Source organism: Sus scrofa, chromosome 6 (genome assembly GCF_000003025.6).
Source record: "Sus scrofa isolate TJ Tabasco breed Duroc chromosome 6, Sscrofa11.1, whole genome shotgun sequence".
Lineage (NCBI taxonomy): Eukaryota > Metazoa > Chordata > Mammalia > Artiodactyla > Suidae > Sus > Sus scrofa.
In genome coordinates this window covers 80,463,202-80,483,022 of record NC_010448.4, presented here as the reverse complement: position 1 = coordinate 80,483,022, position 19,821 = coordinate 80,463,202, and the positions used below count along the sequence as shown (strand labels likewise).

Here is a 19,821-nt window from a genome sequence, read left to right as displayed (position 1 = left end):
GACCCTCTAGGACAGCAGTTTTCGAACGGCTTTTCTTTTTCTTTCAGCAGCGGCATCTCCCCCTAACCCGCCAGCCGAGCATGTCTTACCAAGAATCCTAGTACATAACAAAGACGAAAGGCAGTGTTTGTCGACACGCAGCAGGAATAGCGCCCTAAGGCCTGCCCACCTGCCCTGCCCTCCGCTCCCCAGAGGCCTGCAGGAACACGGCTGTGAGGGACGGCTCTACCGGACAGGCCGGGGGCAGCCCAGCTAGTCACAGCTCCTCTCCAGTCCATCCCCACATTACTGTCAACTGATGGCAGGGAGTGCCTTTTCCTTTCCCGCCCTCTGGAGAAGAGGGAAGAGCAGTAAAGGAACCAGAGACACAAAGAGGGGCTGGAGCGAGCACAGTTTTGCTGCAGCAGAAGAGGCGGGCTTCTCACCGGGCGGGGGTGGGGGGAGTGGTGAGAGGCCCAGGCATTCAGCATGCCCTGTGCCCAGCCCGGAGGGGCTACCACAGCGTTTCAGCTGAAGCGGGTCCCAGCAAAGAGCACATCCCCCCTCCCCAAGGCCTCCCGCAGCTCTCACCACCTCCTGCGCTGTTCTGCAGAGGGTGGGGAAGTGTATGAGTGGACAGAGGTGAAGGTCACCCTGCTTTAGGAAATTCTCACTCCAGCCTCTCTCTCTCCAGGGGCCACGTCTCAGGTGGCCCCCAGGAGGCTAGAACATTCTGTTCAGTTTGATAAGAGGACCAGCAAGACTTCTGCAAGGTCCTCTTGGTTACACGGGCATGACTTGGGGCCTCTGAGCGCCTCGGGAGGGAAGGTGAGGTGCTGTGGGGAGCTGCCTGCAGGGAGCCCTGGATGCCCCACGCCAGCACCCTCATGTCTGATGGCCCCAGAATCACCTGCACCACCTGTGAGGCTGCTGCCTGGCTTTCGGCGCCTGGCACCTTTGGGTGTTCAGATTCCAAGTGACAGTCCCGCTGGGGCTGGGAGGTGAAGAGCTCCCCACAGAGCTCGCAGGGGAAGGTGCTCTCCGACTGCTTGAAGTGCTCGGTGGTGACGTGGTGCTGCAGTGCTCCGGGGAAGCGGAAAGTGGCCGCGCAGTACAGACACCGGAATGGCTGCGACCCTGGAGGAGGGAGAAGAGGGAGTGATGGAGAGAAACAAGGCAGGGAGGGCAGAGGAAGGAGCCACGAGGACCGAAGCGGGCAGGCAGGGCCAGAGGCAGCTCTTCAGCTTCTGTGGGCCCTACAGCTCGGACAATGTGGGAGGCCTCTTTAGGAAAAATAATATAAAATTACACAAATAGGACTGGGGGCGGAGCTTGGGAGGGTCCCATCAGGTGAGAGGCCCCAGAGCTACAGCTTCATCAGCATCAGACTCAGCCTAAATCTGCCTCTGCTGGCACCTGTTATTCAGTTAACTATAGATAATGATACCAACAGTGCCAGATTATATCAATTCTAAGAAGCGCATCCCCCCCATCCCCGATTTTTGGCCGCCCCATAGCATATGGCATTCTCAGGCCTGGGATCAGATCTGAGCCACAGTCATGACCTAAGCTGCACCTGCAGCAATGTGGATCCTTAACGCACCACACAGGGCCGGGAATTGAACCCGCACCCCAGCGCTCCCAAGATGCTGCTGATCCTGTTGCACCACAGCAGCAACTCCCTAAGATGCCCATCTTGACATCTCTGAAATGGGATCACTGGCACCTTCCGACTGCTCTGGGCCAGGTGGAAGCTGGGGGTAACTGTCAACAACCGCACATGCACAAACACCAAGGGGCAGCATCAAGGCCTGCAGAATGCACGTCCATGGCTCAAAAGGAAACGCCCTAAGACGGGAGTGATGTGTGTTCTTAACACACGAGAACCAAATGGTTTAGGAGGGAGGCGTGTGGATGTTGGCTGTTCGGCTGTACTCCCAGAGCAGGAATCAGAAGCAGACTGGCACTACCTAACGCTCAAGTGACCACAACCACTGGCCTTACGATGCCATTTCCAGCGCTCTGGAGGGCGGAGTACCCTGGCATGTGGAATAACACTCATGCCAACAATCTGAATTGAGAGCTACGCTGGGAAGCTGGATTCTTACATTAATCCATTTACTTCTTATGGTTCCTTTTTATGTATGCATACAAGAGTGCATAAAATCTACATCAAATGAATTCCAAAACGGCACTTAGGATAACCTGCAAATTCTGAGTGATAAGAAAGCACAGTTTAATTAGCAGCAGTTTTTCTTCTCATTTTTTTCCTTTTAGAGCTGTATCTGCTGCATATGGAAGTTCCTGGGAGAGAGGACGAACTGGAACTGTGGCTGCTGGCCTACAATCACAGCCACAGCAACACCAGATCTGAGCTGCATCTGCAACCTATGACTGATGCTGCAGCTTGCAGCAACAGTGGATTCTTAACCCACTGAGCCAGGCTAGGGACTGAATCTGCACCCTCATGGACGATAGTCAGGTTGGTTCTGAACCCACAGAGCCACAACTGGAACTTCCAGTTTTTCTTAATAGTTCATTAAAAATAGTGCCTCTATATGTAACTGGCACATTTTTAGATTTGATGAGCTATAGCGATAACAAGGATAACCATAGGTAATGCTTAAGAGATACTTACTTAAGTGTTTTCTGTGTGCTGACACGATCAATTCTCAGTTACCCTATGAAGTAAGTACTACACTTGCCCCCATTGTGTAGATGAGGAAACCGAGGCACATGTTAGTTGTTGCTTGGCCTGGGTGGTGCAGCTGTAAGTGCAGAAAAGAAAGTCACCCCTGGGTAGTCCAGCCCAGGAGCATCTCGGCCGGGGCACTGACCTGAATGCTGGCACTTGATGTGAACCTGCAGCAAAGCTGGCGTGGGGAAGAGCTCCTTGCACTGGTTACACTCGTGGAACTTCATATCTGTGGAGCACATGAGGAAAGAAGTGGTGGGAAAGAACAAAAGGAAGGCTCCCTGAGGCTGGGGAATAACAAGACTGGGCTTGGGATGATGGTAACACCCCGCAAGCATCCACCAAGTGCCGGGAACCTCGAACCTGTGCCATAACAGCGCACTCTGCGGTCAAGAGCACTGGATCTGGCTCCAGAATGCCCACATGCCGAGAGGACTGTTGGGAGAACCAAATGAGAAAACACACGGGGTGCTTAGGATAGCGCCCTGCACTCGGGATACATTTCAGAACGGCGAGCTATTCTGATTATTCCCAATTTACCTACAACAGAGGTATGAATAACTGACTTTCTGAAGAGAAGGGACCAGGCTCAGAGAAGAGGCCTTGTCACGATTTCCACCCCCGCCCGTGTGCCATCCTTCCCACATGCCATGTCCGATCATCCCCCCAGGGCTGACACAGGGGTCACACTGCTCTAGGTCTCCAGGTTCGAGAACCACTGCCACTCAAGCTAGGGTTACTGATGGACCAAGGTGGAGCCTCAGGTGCACTGGGGTAGAACAGGTAACTACCACGGCATGCCGCACACTAGCACCAGAAGTTGGAATTTGGGGATATACCCCAGGAGGCTATGTCACCAAGCCCACCGCACTCCTTGTTCGTGGCACCCAAAGTTCACCTGCGTGCTCTGCTTTGATGTGCTTCTTGTGCTCAATAGTGTTGGAAAAAGTTTTGTCACAGGAGCTGCACTGGAGTGATGAGAACTTGGAAGATCGATGGTTCTGAGCAGCAAACACGTCAGGATGGTGGGTCCGGTTGTGGTACCACAAACCAGACAATTGCTGAAAGGAATGTGGCAAAGGTCAGGGCTTGGATGCTCGAGCAAGTCGCAGAGTTCACGAGGCCTCACGAGAGAAAAGTGTGCCCAGGCAAGGCCATGGATCTGGAATCACCCTCTGACGCATCACAGTCAGCACTGCCACGAGCAGGGAGGCTGGCTCCTGGCAACAAGCCACCGGCGCATTTACTGAGGCCACTGCAGGGCAGGGCTGGGTCCTTCAGAAACCTGCTCCTCACAGCAAACCTAGAGGGAGGTGTTGGGCTCATTCCAGTGAGAGGGGTGCCAAGGACCGAGGGGTGAAAGGATGTGCCCCAGGTCACACAGCTAGGGAACAGCAGGACGACTAGGATTCACACCCTAGTCTTCTTATTTTTATTTTATCTTTATTTTTTTTAGGGCTGAAGGTGCAGCAGATCAAGCAGGCTGGGGGTCCAATCGGAGCTGCAGCTGCCAGCCTACACCACAGCCACTGCAATGCCACATCCAAGCCACATCTGTGACCTGCGCTACAGGTCATGGCAACACCAGCTCATGGCAACAATGGATCCTCAACCCACTGAGCGAGGCCAGGGATGGAACCCTCATCCTCATGGATACTAGTCAGGTTCATTACCACTGAGCCACAGTGGAAACTTCCCAAACCCTGGCCCTCTGACTGGAGAATCTGTTCTCGGAGCTGTCTGCCTCCGAGGCCCAGGGTGTAGCAGGGAACCTGCGGGAGAAGGGCAGGTGCTATCCCCGGTCCATAAGCAAGTGTTCCCCCTTCCTGGCTTCCAGAGCAGCACTGGGACACCTAGAGACCAAGCCCAGGTCCTGCTCAGCTCTGTAACCCTGATATCACAGCACAAAGCTTGGCACAGAGTTAACCATCAGCTTCTGGTGAGCTGAAAGTGCTGCTGGGCTTCTCTCTCTTTGCCCAGGTGTCACAGATGCCAGCAAGGGCCACTCTTTTCTCTGTGGTTTTAGAGTGGCTCACAGAAGTGGCTTCTTTTTAGATCTATATCGGGTTTCACTTTAATTACACACCGAACTCTAAGGTAAAAAAGCAGAGTTCTTCCCCAAGAGTTAAAAAACCACAGTGGGATGGAAATCCTGTGAAATCAGATTGTTATGATCATTATACAACTATAGATGTGATAAATTCATTTGAGTAATAAAAAAAAATGAAAAAAAATTAATTACAATATTGTCAGAATAAACAGCAGAATACAAAAAATAACAACAATAATAAACCACAGAAAAGCAGCAATAATTGTGCTAAATGAGCTAATTCCAGGCAGTGTTACACACCCCACTGTCATTCGCACATCCCTTGACACATGGGATCAATAGGTTCTAAGGAACATGGGCACCCGGGGCAGGGCAGCGTTCGGATCAGGACAGGCTGAAATCTAAGAGAAGCAGGGCGAGAGCTCTCCGCCCCAACAAGCCCCCACCATGGGCCTCTGACCAGCTCGCCACCTCAGGTCTGAGCAACTTAGCAGCTGCATTCTCCATGAGAACCAGCCAAACGGTCACATCGTGGAGACAAGAGGTGCTCGGCAAGTGCCAGACACGGGGAGCAGGAAGACTGGGGCTCACCTGGTAGGCCTTGTTGCAGATGCCGCAGCTGAAGGGCTTCCCTCCGACGTGGGTCACCAGGTGCCGCTCCAGCATGGAGGGGGCGCTGAAGATCTTCCCGCATGTGGGGCAGGGGTGGTACTCCTTGGAGTGCACCTCGTGGATGTGCTTGCGGTGGTCCTGCAGCGTGGGGAAGCTCATCCTGCACTTCTTGCAGTCGTAGGGATCTTCTATGTCTGGTTGCAGGACAGCAGGCGGGGGAGACACCACAGGCACCCGTCAGAGGGAAGCGGTTTGCTGCATCGGGGCCACAGACTCTGAGGATCGGAAGTCGCCGAACCCATCACCCAACTGCCCTCTGCCTTCATCCCAGGAGGATTCTGGATTAACCACCTCCGTGGCATCAAAGGGTTTACCTAAGTTCTTGGTTTGACATCTTACACCTTCTATTTTACCACGTTCTGGGGAGTATCACCCTGTTCTTCCCCTGCTGGCAGTGGGTGTTCTGGAGGTTTCTAATTCTCTGCAGAGCTTTCCCACATTCTCCCAGAGCATCACCGTTTCCTCTGCTGTCAGCAGGGCGACCCAGGGAGGAACGCTTCCTTGATTCCTACTTTCGAGTCAACAACCAAAACGTTTTCCTAAGCAACGTTTAATAAGTGCTACATGACAGGTATGTTCTCAGTGCCCTACATATATTAACTCCCTTAACCCTTCCGAGAATGCCATGCGGAGGTGCTATCATCGGTCCTATCTTCTAGATCAGGAAAATCAGGGTTGAGAGAGGGCCTGATGGCACAAGTGTAAGAGGGCTGAGCTGGGTAACAATCCCAGCTTTCATTCTCAAGCCACGCTCTGAGCTGCATGCTTAATTGGACAAGGCAACTCTTCAGGGCGACCTCAAAAATAAGAACCAGCCCTGATGAAGAATACATCTGCCATCCCCGTGGCAGGAAACTTCAGTCGCCTTCTGAAAGCGACAGGAAGTAAAATGTTTTTTTTTTTTTTTTTTTTGTCTTTTGTTGTTGCTATTTCTTGGGCTGCTCCCGCGGCATATGGAGGTTCCCAGGCTAGGGGTTGAGTCGGAGCTGTAGCCACTGGCCTACACCAGAGCCACAGCAACGCGGGATCCGAGCCACGTCTGCAACCTACACCACAGCTCACGGCAACGCCGGATCGTTAACCCACTGAGCAAGGGCAGGGACCGAACCCGCAACCTCATGGTTCCTAGTTGGATTCGTTAACCACTGCGCCACGATGGGAACTCCTTTTTTTTTTTGTCTTTTTGCTTTTTCTAGGGCGCACCCGAGGCATATGGAGGTTCCCAGGCGAGGGGTCGAATCAGAGCTGTAGCCGCCAGCTATGCCAGAGCCACAGTAACGCAGGATCTGAGCCAAGTCTGCAGTAAAATGTTTTAATGATAAAATCCTTTGCCCACAAGAAAGGCCCAGCCTACAAGCCCATCTTATATGTGCACTGGTTCAGATTAATTCAGGAATTCTGGTGTACAGCAGCACTCGGTATCATTAACTCGTTTCCCTGTGGACGGGAGCTCTGGAAATCTCAGTTTTACACTGTCTTTTAAGATACACTGAAGCAGTTCTCCACAAGCAATGATGCGATCCTCTCAAGCAGGCAAGGAAGAGCCAATGAGAAGGGGGCCTGGATGCTGGGCCTGCTTTGGATGATATGCACCACGGCAGAGCAAAGTATCTGGGTCTGAAAACCATCTCCATCCTGAAAACAGATACTGTCTTCCCCTTCCCGACGCCATGAGATGCTACTGGGAAAAGGAGACCAGAGCAAAATGTCATTTAAAGAGGTTGAGAGGACATCGAGCTGCGGCACTGGGTCAAAGTGAAACTCACTCGTCTGGAAGTCTACTGCAGCTGGAGTTTTTGGACAACCTTGTAAACTCCCTGGGCGGGGACATGGGGGGGCAGCACTTCCTGTTCCCTCTGTATTGCCCAGTGTCCAGGCACATGCTGGGCACACAGGAGCCCTGGCCAAGTCCCTTGTTGGCTGGCTGACAACAGGCTTGAATGTGTTGACAGAAAGCACATGTGTGTGAGAAACGGCATTTGCCAATAGCTAGAAACTGGTGTGTGGGGAACAGAGGTAGGGAGGGCACAAGGGAAAGAAGGGGAAGCAAGGTGCATGGCAGGAAAAAAAGGCAGGCTCTGATGGCGACAGATGGCATCAAGGGCTGCTCTCGTCACCAACACTGTTCGGCATTTATGGAGCATTTTCTGTGTGCCAGGCGTGGAGCTTCGAGCTTTACGCGTGGCATCGCTTTTACTCTCACAACAATTCAGTGTGGCAGCATTACCATTTTCTCTAGTTTACAGAGGGCATAAGAGGCTTAGAAAGGTAAAGAAATTTGCTGAAGGCCTCAAGGAAGGAAATGGCAGAGTCAAGATTCAAGTCCGGGCCTGTGTGACTTCAGAGTCTGAGCTCTTACCCCCCCGCAGCGCTGTGCTGTGCTGATCACATGCCCGCTGCAACCAGAGCAGCTCAAGACGAAGTGACGGGACCAGCCAGATGCCATCCTAATTTCCTGATGATGCAATGAGGAAGCATAAAACCTCTTCCTTCCCTTTGTGTGCTGAACGGAAGAGTTTTTGTCTGCATCAGTTGCAGTAGAAGGGGACCAGGACCGGGGCGGATGCTGCTAACAGACTGAATACAAGGGCATGTGGAAGAGAACGCTGGGCTGAAGGCTCTTAAGGGAACAAGACGAGGCACCACTCACGACGGGACACACGGGCTCACAACGTGTCTGGGCTGCTCCTACGGGGAAAGGCAGGTTACGACCAGAAGATGAGAGTGGCAGAGGCGGGGTGGGGGTAGAAAAAAGAAGCTCAGTGGATAAATGGAAATATTCGGGTGCTCTGTGAGCCTGTCTGTTACAGAAGCTCTTTCCTTCAAACATAATTGGCCTTTGTCAGCCAAAAAGAGCGAGGTGGGCTAAAAAGGAAGACAAGGAAGCGGTTTGGACAGAGAAAAGGCATCACATTGTGACACGTTAAATGGAGATTCTTCTTGAAATAGGAATGAGGGCCTCTGGCTTTCTCAGCAGCAGAGAAGAGGGGAGGGCACTGAATGGGGCTCAGGCCTGGTGGAGGGACAGCTTCTGTTATGACTGCAGCGGGCGCTCCCAGGGCTGGGCCTGGCGCCCAGTGCCTGACACCCACACTCTCAGTACTTACTATGAAAGGTGTGCAGGTGGATAGAGAGGCCGTTGGCTTGCCGGAAGCCCTTGCCACAATCCCTGCAGACATATGGCTTATCCCCAGTGTGGGTCCTCACGTGGCGGGACAGCTCAATGGACTGGGCAAACACAGCGTCGCAGTACTGGCATGCGTACATTTTTCCTGGAAACACACATGAGTTTATTAGAGCCAGTGCAAAACACTGGGGGACATTCCTAAAAACAAAGTCACATTCTCAGGCATGTTCAGGAAAATCTATCTGGGAGATGACATTAAAGCCATCAGGCAATTTGTAATATACTGGGTGAGAGGCCTGAGCCATGCTATCAGAGGGCACCTCACAAACGCGGCTGATCACACAGAGAGGGTGCTATCGGCGTGGTCTCCCTACCTGAGGGATAAGACGGTTCTCATCACACAAGACTAGCCATCGGTTAACCCGGCCCCTCCAAGTACGGAAGAGCTCATCCCACCCAGAAAACGACGGATCCTTGTGCCCAAAACCCGAATCTGGTTCCCTTGAAAAACATGCAGGGCAGAAATGCAACCGCCCATCAAAAGGACAGACATGGATTCAGAGAAGAATGAAAGGTTTCTGCCAGTGACCTGCTCTAAAGATTCCCCGGGCTCCTCTATGTTGTCATGTACATATGAAAATACAATGACCAGAGACTGTTGGAAAACACAGGTAAAGAGCAAGTCTGGAAAAGAGACATCTGTAAAAGAAAAGAGCTGGACCAACTGTGCGTCCGATCTTCCTCGTGGGCCAATAGAGAAGCGGAAAAATTGGTGAGGTGAGGGTCCAGACCCTCCAAATCCTAGGGCTGACCTCACTATAGCAATCAGCCTCATTTTCATTTTTTATTTTATTTTTTCATTTTTTATATGTTGTGCCTTGGAGTCAGATTTTGTTGAAATAAAAAGTGTTTCTTGAATCAAGAGCTGGAATGACTGAGAAGCCCAAGACTCAGCCCCTGGCCTTCTCTGTCTCCACTTTCCAGATGATCTGACCTCAGAGCCTTACATCCCATCTGTACACTGAGCGCCCCCACATTTACGGCTCTGGCTCCCGGCTTCCCCAGAAGCTCCAGGCTGACATCCCACCGCCCATCACTCAACTTCTCCACCTGGAGGTCTAAGAGGGCTCTCAAATGTATCATACCAAGAAGGTCCCCGATTCGCTATCCCCACCACCTCCGTGTACGCACACGCCCCAATTTCCCCCGTTTCAGTGAATGGTGGCATCACTGACCCGATGCTCAAGCCCAAAGCCCAAAGCCATCCTTAATGCCTCTCTTTCCCTCACATCTCACATCTAATCCATTGCTGGTCCTGTCACTTCCACTGTCAACAACATATCCCCCAACTTGAACATTTTTACAACCTGCAACATAACTCTAGTTGAAAAGTCCGTCACTTCCACACTAGACCACGGCAATGCCCCCATCTCCTTGTTTATACTCTCCTCTCGCCTTAGTCAGGTTTATTGTCCAGAGTGGCCAGAACGAACTTTAAAAAACATAAATCAGATCCACTCCTCTGCTCCAAACTCTCCTGTGGCTTTCTGTGGTAGACAGAAAAATGGGCCCAAAGACGCCCATACCCGGGTCCCCAAGACTTGTGAAAATGTTACCTTATGTGGCAAAAGGGACTTAGTTGATGTGACTAAGGGTCCCGAGATGGGAAGACTGTCCTGGGTTACACAAGTAGCCCAACAGAATCACAAGGGTCCTAAGAGGGATGAGGGCGAGTAGAAGGGGGAGGGATGAGGATGAAGCAAAGACTGGAGCAGGGCCACAACCATCCAAGGAACGAAACAGTCTCTGGACACTGGGCAGGACAAGGGACAAACTCCCTGTAATGGTACCGCTCCCTACTGCACTGATGACTGTGCCACAGCCGTCTCTATCCTAGAGACACCCTGGACCACTGACTCTGTGAGCACTGCCTTCTAGCTCAGTCCCTCTGCACCTGCCACCGCCTGATCCACAGCAGGTGCTCAACCAAGGGTTTCCTCATGTCTGAACTCCACCCCAAAGCCCAAGGAATTAATTCCTGGCTCTATGTAAATTCTGTACCTGTAAGTCATGACATTATGCCAGCCAGCCGCTCTTCAGCACCTTTCCCCATAGGCACTTTAGGTGTCTGTGCCCAGCATCTGTGTGTCTGGACAGCCTGTGCTCTGTTTTGGTTTTTGAGCTGAGCCTACATATCATGCCCAATTCCAAATGGGTTTTTAGGCAGCTCACATGGGTAACCTCCTCAGGAACAATGAAGAAATCCTCCATGCCCTACCTTCCGAGTGCTTCTTCTTGGTGTGGTAGGCCAGCGCAGAGGCCTGGGTGAAGGTCATGAGGCAGTGCTTGCACATGAACGGACGGTCCCCGGTGTGAAGGCGAAGGTGGTTCTTCAGAGTAGAATTGGCGGCAAACTTTGCCCCACACTCTTCACAGGAGAACGGTTTCTCATCAAAATGCTCCGTCAGTTTGTGGTACTGCATGCCTAGGGAAGCCGTGCCAGGGACCAGAGATACTAGCCATCAGTGTGAATCCAGCAGAAGGAGGTGCGAGAGCGCTGCCACAGGCCGGGCCTCAAGAGGAAGCAGAGCACAAGCCCAGGACGCCAAGCCCCTGGGTCCTGCTCCCGGCTGGGTCAGGCACAAAGCGCTCCGGATTTCTCTCTTCTATCCCTTCTCTCTTTTAAATAGGACCCAGGCACCCGGAAAAAGTGAAACCAAACTCACTTTTCTGTTTCATTAGGTTTATCCAGCATCTAGGGCAAGGGTAAAACAATTCTGACTCTACATCCCCTGGTTTCTATGACTTGTTTACTATCAAGAAACAAGGGACACATGGAAAACCCAAGACTTTGGTGTTAAACAGCTCGTTATTCTCAGGAATAAAAATAGCCGCAATTTACCAAGTACTAACTCTACTGAAGGCCCTGCATTAGGTGTTTTAGCCACGTTATCTTCAGTCTTTGTAACAATCCAAAAGAGCAGGTGCTATCAGGGTGCCTATTTAACCAAGAGGAAGATAAGTGCTCCGAGAGCTGATCCTAAAGCTCATGCTCTTCCCAAAACACTACCCGCCTCTGCTCTATTTTCTATGCCCTTGCACAGTCCTCACTGCACTGGAGGCAAGGCCATCCAAACGACATCAGAATTATCATCCTCTACTCTGCGCCTTCTTGAACGTACCTGAGGCATGAGCAAATTCTCTCCCACAGAGGTCACACGTCACTGGAAGCCTCTTCTTCTTCTTCTTGGGGACGTCACCCTCTCCACCTGCACCATGGGCCTCCAGCTGATGTTTCTCCAGCTCTTTCTTCGAGTCCTTGGTCTCGTTACACTCCTTACATTGCACCTGTTTGCTCTTGGCCGCGCGACAGCGCTTCATGTGCACCTTGAGGCGGCAGTAGAAATGGAAGCTTTTGTCACAGGCCTTACAGATGAAGCTCTTCTTGGCAGACTCTGGGGAGGCAGACGTGTCTTTTTCTTGTTGTTCTGGCAATGAACCAGTCTCTCCTTGACTGTCCTGCTTCCCAGGCTGGCAGTCTTCCTCGGCTGGCTCGGCTGCCTTTTCGTCTGCTTTGTCCTTGGCTTCAAGGTGAAATTTGTTGTTCGTCGTCCATCTTTCCTTCTCCCCCTTTTCCTGAGTAAGGAAACCTGCACAGGGAAGAGATCTCACAGCCCTGAGAATTCTCTCTGTTTCTACTCTGCTAACTTCTCTTCTTAGAGGAGAATGGAGACGAGGTGGGGACCTTATAAAATTCTGAAGTAACATCACTGTCATCTTTACTCTCTGATAAACACAAGCAGTGTCATTTTACATTGTGTCTATGGCTTTTCTAAGTATTGACAGCACAGAAAATAAATAAATAAGAGCGCGAAGGATGACTTCTTATATGAACTGCCGTCTCTTTTTGCCAATAAAGAAACAACCCGGGGGGCCTGAGGGGACCCCACCCATCCTGTTCTTACCCGTGTGGGCCAACTCCTGCATGACAGGCTGCAGGCCTGGGAAGGTTCTGTGGACGCTGCACAGGAGCTGACATATTTCAAAGGCCGAGATGGATTTTTCCATGGCTCTGCTCAGCAATGCTCTCAGGGAAGCTTCAGGGCTGGCTGTCTCGGAGGAAATGCTCAGAATCTAAATGAATACCATGAGATGAGGGTCTGCAGTTAATATCAGCAGATTTTCTCCACAGTTTCAACTCAGACAACGAAGCTAATTTTAGGGAGGCACTGCTCCATTTCTAACAAGGACACTGCTGGTGACACAGTGGAGAGCCCTCTTTCTCCAAGAAGAGGGAGATTAACAAAATTTAAGCAGGGAGACACAAGTGGAGAAGACCAATGTGCAAATACAAAGACGGTGCAAACAAGGAAGCACGGAGGATTTTCTATGGGAAGTATCGTCTCAGATCCCAAAGACATTTTCTAGATCCTAATATTAAGAGCTTGGAAAGCTACAGGACCTGGTTGTTGGCATTTCTGTCTTGAAGATCAAGACAGTTTTTCATAATATATAACTGCCTCAATGTCGGGAAGTAATTCTGCATGATCAGTGGCTTCACATTTTTAGATACTTAGATGTACCCTTTTAAACATCATTTTCTTTCATAAAGAAATTCAGCTTTTTAAAGAAGGTTCAAATAGGGGCTTTAAAGAGGCCAAGAATATGATTTCAAAGCTCTCCTCTCAGAATGTGAGAGCCATCAGCAGAAAGAGTCGGTGCACTGAGAAAATAAAGCTCAACCATCCGCAGATGGCCAAATGGAATTTTCATTTTGGAGGCTATTTTATTTCTGCTCTTTTCAAGTCTATCTAAATAAACCTGATGTCCCTGGAGGCAGGCATGAGACTAATTAGTGAGGCTAAAACTGATCAACTGCAGAAGCCCCATCTCTGAAGTGCGAGGCATGAGGGAGAGTCTAGCAGATGAATCTTTCCTCTGAAGCCACACAGACATGTGTGCCGTCTTCCTCCCATCTGAGAGTCAGACCAAGGTGGGGCTGTCCCCTGTGTGGCTCGAGTCAGAAACCCATCATTCTACATACCACCCACGCCTACCTGGATCAAAAGGCATGACAGGTGAGTCTGGAGTTTAATTTTATGTTCCTTTGTAATTTTTCCCCACTCAGGACGCCGCATGATCCTGGGATGAACATCCGTGAACTCCCCCTGCAATCCCCACCTGGCTTTTCTGGGATGCTGGCCACACGGCGAGATGCCTTACAGAAAATGAGTTGGCACTATTTGCTACCCCATATGGGCAAAAGCTTTGTTCTTCCTATGTTTATTTTTGCTCTTTCTAGAAGCCAGAATAGAGCATGTAATAAGACCAATTTTACTTTCCTTCCTCTGAAAAAAGTTGCTCCTTAGAAGATACAAGAGGACGGTGACATGAGTCCCTTGGAGTTCAATGAGGATGAGACAAATGTGACACATCTAAGTCACCTGGACCTGAGTTCAAATCCTGGCTGCTTCTCTGACCAGCTGGCACAGCCTATATGTATTACTGAACCCTGGGTGCTGAGCACCTTATCTGTAAAGTGTGGGTGGCGACATCACCTGCCACCTGGAGTTGGGAGGATTAAAAGAGCAAAAGCATCACACAGAGTGGCTTGGCCTGGAGCTCCTCCCTCCAGAGGGAAGACAGTCCCGGGCATCAACGCCGCGAAACTCCCCAAACGCTGTTTCTCGTTCCCACCGCACCTCCTTCACCGTCTCCGCCAGGTGCTCTTCCTCTGAGGCCGAGCACGTGGGCTCAGGCCTTTGTTGGATGGCCTCGAGGATCAACCTGTGATGCCTCAGGATGGTTTCAAAGGCAGCACTTTCTGGGGCGGTCACTGAAACAAGAAGGATTGGAAAACTCACTAGTAAAACTCCGAGCACTGCTTCTCCTCTCCCCTTTTCTCAACTCCATTCTGCATAATGAGAGGACACTTCCTCTAGCTCCCGCCTGGGGCTGGGAGTGAGGAAAACGGCAAGGAGCACTGTAATCGGAGTATACCTACTAATGCAGGCTCAGAATAACTGTGGCATATTTTACTTTGAAAGGTTTACAAACTCCCATGGCCTTGAACAAAACTGCCAGTCTGACTTTGAACAGCCGGACGTGGAAGGCTACCCTAAGAGAGCTCCCTCTGTTTTCTGCAAAGACTGACAATAAACTCTGGTTAGGGGCAAAGCCAGCCCAGAACCAGGTGACCCACCTGCCCGGAAGAAAGTGTCGGCGCCAGGCTCCCTTCGTATTTCCTCCATGAGCAGGTTCAAGGGGCAGGTCTTTGTCTCCTGAGCCACCAGCAGCAGTTGCCAAATGGCTGTTGCAGAGAGAGTCTGCTTTTCTAGAACGGCTGACATCAGAGCACTGAAACCACCCGAACCAGAGTCACGTTTCACAAGCTTCTCCATGACCTTCAAGATGCAGCACAAACATGTGTTAGGCACCGGCCCAGCCGCAGAGCTGTAAGTGTGAGTGCTGGGTGGCAGGGTCCTTCACTTTCAACCTGAGAGATTTCTATACACGACAGAGTTCTTCATTCCTCCTTTTGAATGTCTTTCATTATCACTGCAGAAATTACAACTATCCTGCCTGTTATTGGGCCTTAGAAAACTGGATCACCTTTTCTTTCTCCTTTACGGCTGACTCCTTAGTATTTCTCAATGTGGCTGTGTGTTTGTTTATATAAACGTATATTTTTCAATGTATGTATGTATATATCTCTCTGTCTTTTGCCTTCTCTCTCAGTTTACCCACCCTCCTTCCCTGTCTCCCGCGCTTACCTCTCTTTCTCCAGGGGCTAAACTCTTCACATGCGGGATTATTTTTAGTAGCATCTGGTTGTCTGTGAAAATCTCAGACAGGTTTTCGTGATACCGTCTCAACAGCTCAATCGCATAATCATCAGGGCTTGCTTGGACTGTAAAGATATTAGCAAAACAACAACGTCTGATACAACAGAAGCTCCTTCCGGGCTTCTCCTATAGGCCTCGAGGGGAGTTACAAATGAGGGCAGAAGAGCGAGATCAGCTGGAGTGCGGCCTCCTCTGGAGCACCAGCGCAGCTCCTGGCTCGGGGCTCACACACGTATTCCCGTCTCCTTTGGTCTACACTCTATCACTCAGTGCTTCAGGGTCACAGGCCCACTCACGCTCTCAAAGTTCGCGTCTGGTGGTAGAAGCTAGTGACTGCTCGACAGGGGGGTAATTAGAAGGCTGCACTTGGAAGGGATTCAGAGGCACAGAGTCAAGGGATGTTATCTGTCGGGCCTGAGGTAAAGGATGCACGCAGCGATCCAAAATACAGAAGGCGCGCGTCAGGACTGTGCAGCGAAGCTGACCCACCATTCTGTTTACACGCCCTCCAAGCCAATCTGTTAGCTACTCCCTTTTAAGAGGTCATATTTATTCGAAAGTCAAGAGAAACCAAAACCACCGGGCATTCCCTCTCACTCTGCAGATATGAAGCAATTTATTCTCCTCTTTGGCCTAGGAACTCCACTTCTGGGAATCTATCCTTAAGAAATCATCTGACGGCAAAAAAATCTGGGTACGAAGATATTTGCAACTGTGTGATTTGCGATGATGATGAAAATGACAACTAATATTTACTGAGTGCCTATTATGTGCTGAGCATTGTGCCAAACGTTCACCTATACGATCTCATAGAATAGCCACAGAAATGAATGTGATAGGTACCATGCTTATCCCCATCTCACAGAGACAATGGGGTTCAGAAAGGTTGTCACTTACTCAGGGTCATATAACTACCAAAGGAGTCAGGATGCAAATCCAAGGAGCCTCCCCCCCCACACTTTTTTGGCCATCCCAGGGTCATACGGAAGTTCCTGGGCCAGAGAGTGAATCCATGGCTCAGCCCTAACCTATACCATAGCTACTGCAATGCCGATCCTTAACCCACTGCACTAGGCCAGGGACTGAACCCACAGCACCACAGAGACAATGCCAGGTCCTTAATCTACTTGCGCCAGTGGGAACTCCAAACCCAGGTAGTCTTGATAATCTTAACCATTATGCTTCATGTGCCCCTAAACAAGCAAGCATGAGTAATATATTGTATATCTTTATGATGAAAAACTACAAAGCCTTAAAACACACACACACACACACACACACACACACACACACACACACACACACACTAGAATTCTAGGGAGTGTTTTGAAAAGCGGAGGAGAAGGTTTATGTTTTAATTATAAAATACAGTATAGTATCTCAACAATGTAAAACTATGATAGAGAAAATACGTCAATGTGTTAATGAAATGTGTTGCGGTTTCTTCATTTTTTAAATTGCTCAAGTTTGTATAAGTATACATTATTTTTATAAGTTAGTAAAAAAATTCATTTCTCAAATATCCTTTTTCTGAAAACCAGCTCAGTGTCAAACGCTCTTGGACGGGGGAGGACTGGCTGGAGTTGTGCTGTTTTTCTAAGGAATGGGTTATGGACTCATTTCCCCCAATTGGATGGATATGAGGGGTGGTTAATCCTGGGGACGGCTGGAACCAAACAGCCCTCAAGTGGGAGTGGGGACCTCAAGATGTTGAGTTTCTGCCGCTCCTATGTGTGAGTAGTGTGAGCCCATCTGCTGTACAGGCATTCACAGGTGACACGCGACAGCCCTGGGAAAGCCACACTTTCATTAACCCTGAACCAGCGGAACATCATAAAGGAGCCTAATGGAGAAGAGCGATTCTCAGATTTCCGATCTTAACTCTTAGCTGATCTGTGATGGCTAGTTCCTCTTTGGCAGTGGCGTTCCTTAACACTGTGTGATCGCCCCAACATGGAACCAAAGGGTGTTTCAGGCTATAATTTTCTGTAGGAGCCAGTCTGGAGAGTCAATAATTAACTCATACCTGCAGCGCTTGGCAAAGCGGCTAATTTCTGCAAATTCTCCAGCAGAAGGCCCAAGTTCGGAAACGCCATCTTCACGGCCTGAAGGAGTTTTACCAAACTCTCAGCACTCAGGGTCTTCTCTTCAGACACTCTCTGCAACAAATTTTCTATTGTCTCCTTGGGTGTTCTGCCCTCACAGCAATTCAGAATCACCTGCAGTGGCAAAGCAATCAACCCGACACCAGTTACTGGCAATTCTAAATGTATCTGACACACCACTGGAAATCCAGCAAGACAGCATTACAAGACGCCCTGTCTCCAGGTCTTCTTCCGCTGGTCTCTAGCGCTAATTTTGTCATAGCCTCTTCCTTGCATTGTTTCAATAAAAATCCAAAACATTCTCCAAACAAATAGCTCTATGAAAGTCTTTCTTTCACCTGTTTCTTTAGACTGAGTTTGTTCGGATACTAAGATTGAAAAATACACTGGTGATTAATTAATATAGTTACAGTGATTTTCTTTTTTTTTTTTTTTTTTTTTCTTTTTTTGTTGTTGTTGCTATTTTTGGCCGCTCCGCGCATATGGAAGTTCCAGGCTAGGGTCGAATCGGAGCTGTAGCACCAGCCTACGCCAGAGCCACAGCAACGCGGATCCGAGCCGCGTCTGCAACCTACACCACAGCTCACGCAACGCCGGATGTTCGTAACCCACTGAGCAAGGCAGGACGAACCCGCAACCTCATGTTCCTAGTCGATTCGTTAACCACTGCGCCACGACGGAACTCCTGATTTCTTTTTCTTTTCTTTTCTTTTTGCTTTTTAGGGCGGCACCCACAGCATATGGAAGTTCCCAGGCTAAAGGTCGAATTGGAGCTGCAGCTGCCAGCCCTAGCAACATGGGATCCGAGCCACATGTGCGACCTACACCATAGCTCACAGCAATGCTGGATCTTTACCCCACTGATCGAGGCCAGGGATCGAACCCGAGTCCTCATGGATACTAGTTGGGTTCATTACTGCTGAGCCACAATGGGAACTCCAGTTGCAGTGTTTTTCGATTTTTGTTCAATAAAGTACATGACGGTGGCAGAGGGTGCAAGCTCTGAGCAAGTCTATTCTTTTCCTTCCTTTTTCTTGATTTACTACATAGCAGTTTGAATACCCAGGTACGTTATATATTCTTCTGTGGCCTCCAAAATACCAGATTTAAAGTGCACTGCTGGCTATTTCTCCTACGGATTCCTTATTATCTCTCTCCTCAGTGGCCACAGGCATCAGCTCCAGTTATCATCCCACAGTTCTACCCCCTCATTCTTTCCTGGTGTGCTAGAGGGTTTTCTGAGTCAAAAGGGCACAGGGCTCCAGCAGAAGGTTGAAAAATAAAACACATGACAGTTAGTTTATAGATATTTTCCTATTACAACAGAACCATTTCTTAATGAACTGTAACTCACTACATATAACTGGGCTCTTATGGATAACGCAGGGGATTATTTCAATACGTGTAACCTACAGATTCATGGCAGCTGAATTTTGAGCTTTCCTTGGGAAAATGCCAGCTCTCAGGAGAAGGAGTCCAGCAGATCAGTCACTATAGCATGCCAGAGGATGCCACCATCAAATTAACTCCCATTGAAAAGCAATACATGTAGCTATAAAACCAAATTAGCTTTATATATGTGAAAGGAGTATGTTATATATATATGAAAGAAATGTATATATTATAAATTAAGCTGTCATATTCCCTGTCATTACAGACTATCGTCATTCTCTTTAAGGTCTCATATCTATTTCTACTAAATGAGTCATAAATTAAAACTTAAGTGCTTGTATCTAAAAACCACACTGATTTCTGTGCTATCTTTTAGTTCCTAAACAGTAACCTGATATAAAACGAGGCAGTCAGATGCTGTTAAGAGTGGGTATGGACATTAAAGCCAGACAGGCCTAATTTGAAACCCAGTTCTAAAATGTAGGGCCTGTGTGACCTTGGGCAAGTTATTTTAGTTCTTTAAACCTTATTTTCCTCATCTGCAAAAGAAGATAATGATACCATGGAGTTCCTATCATGGCTTAGTGGTAGCAAACCCAACTAGCATCCATGGATACGTGGGTTGGATCCCGGGCCTCTCTCTGTGGGTTAAGGTCCGGCGCTGCCATGAGCTGTGGTGTAGGTCGCAGACGTGGCTCGGATCCCATGTTGCTGTGGCTGTGGTGTAGGCTGGCGTCTACAGTTCTGATTGGACTCCTAGCCTAGGAATCTTCATAAGCTGCGGGTACAGCCCTAAAAGACAAAAAAAGACAAAGGAAAAAAAAAAAAAAAGAAGATAAACGATACCAACTCTTAGTGCTGAGGATTCTCTAGAATGAAGTTGCTATTTGTAGAGCCAAACATCACTCCTAGGACACACAGGATTGTTAAGAAACCACAGTGGTTACTGATATTAT

At 49.4% G+C, this 19,821-nt stretch overlaps 1 protein-coding gene across 1 annotated transcript in view; it reads right to left on the bottom strand.

The window, feature by feature from the left end:
* Nucleotides 1-19,821, bottom strand: part of ZBTB40 (zinc finger and BTB domain containing 40) — a 68,203-nt gene that overhangs the window by 5,011 nt on the left and 43,371 nt on the right. The window contains 12 exon segments of the mRNA XM_021095498.1: nucleotides 890-1,116; nucleotides 2,817-2,903; nucleotides 3,573-3,735; nucleotides 5,316-5,530; nucleotides 8,504-8,668; nucleotides 10,802-11,008; nucleotides 11,706-12,173; nucleotides 12,489-12,657; nucleotides 14,226-14,359; nucleotides 14,726-14,927; nucleotides 15,297-15,433; nucleotides 17,395-17,587. Of these exon segments, the coding sequence (XP_020951157.1) occupies nucleotides 890-1,116; nucleotides 2,817-2,903; nucleotides 3,573-3,735; nucleotides 5,316-5,530; nucleotides 8,504-8,668; nucleotides 10,802-11,008; nucleotides 11,706-12,173; nucleotides 12,489-12,657; nucleotides 14,226-14,359; nucleotides 14,726-14,927; nucleotides 15,297-15,433; nucleotides 17,395-17,587 (2,367 nt within the window).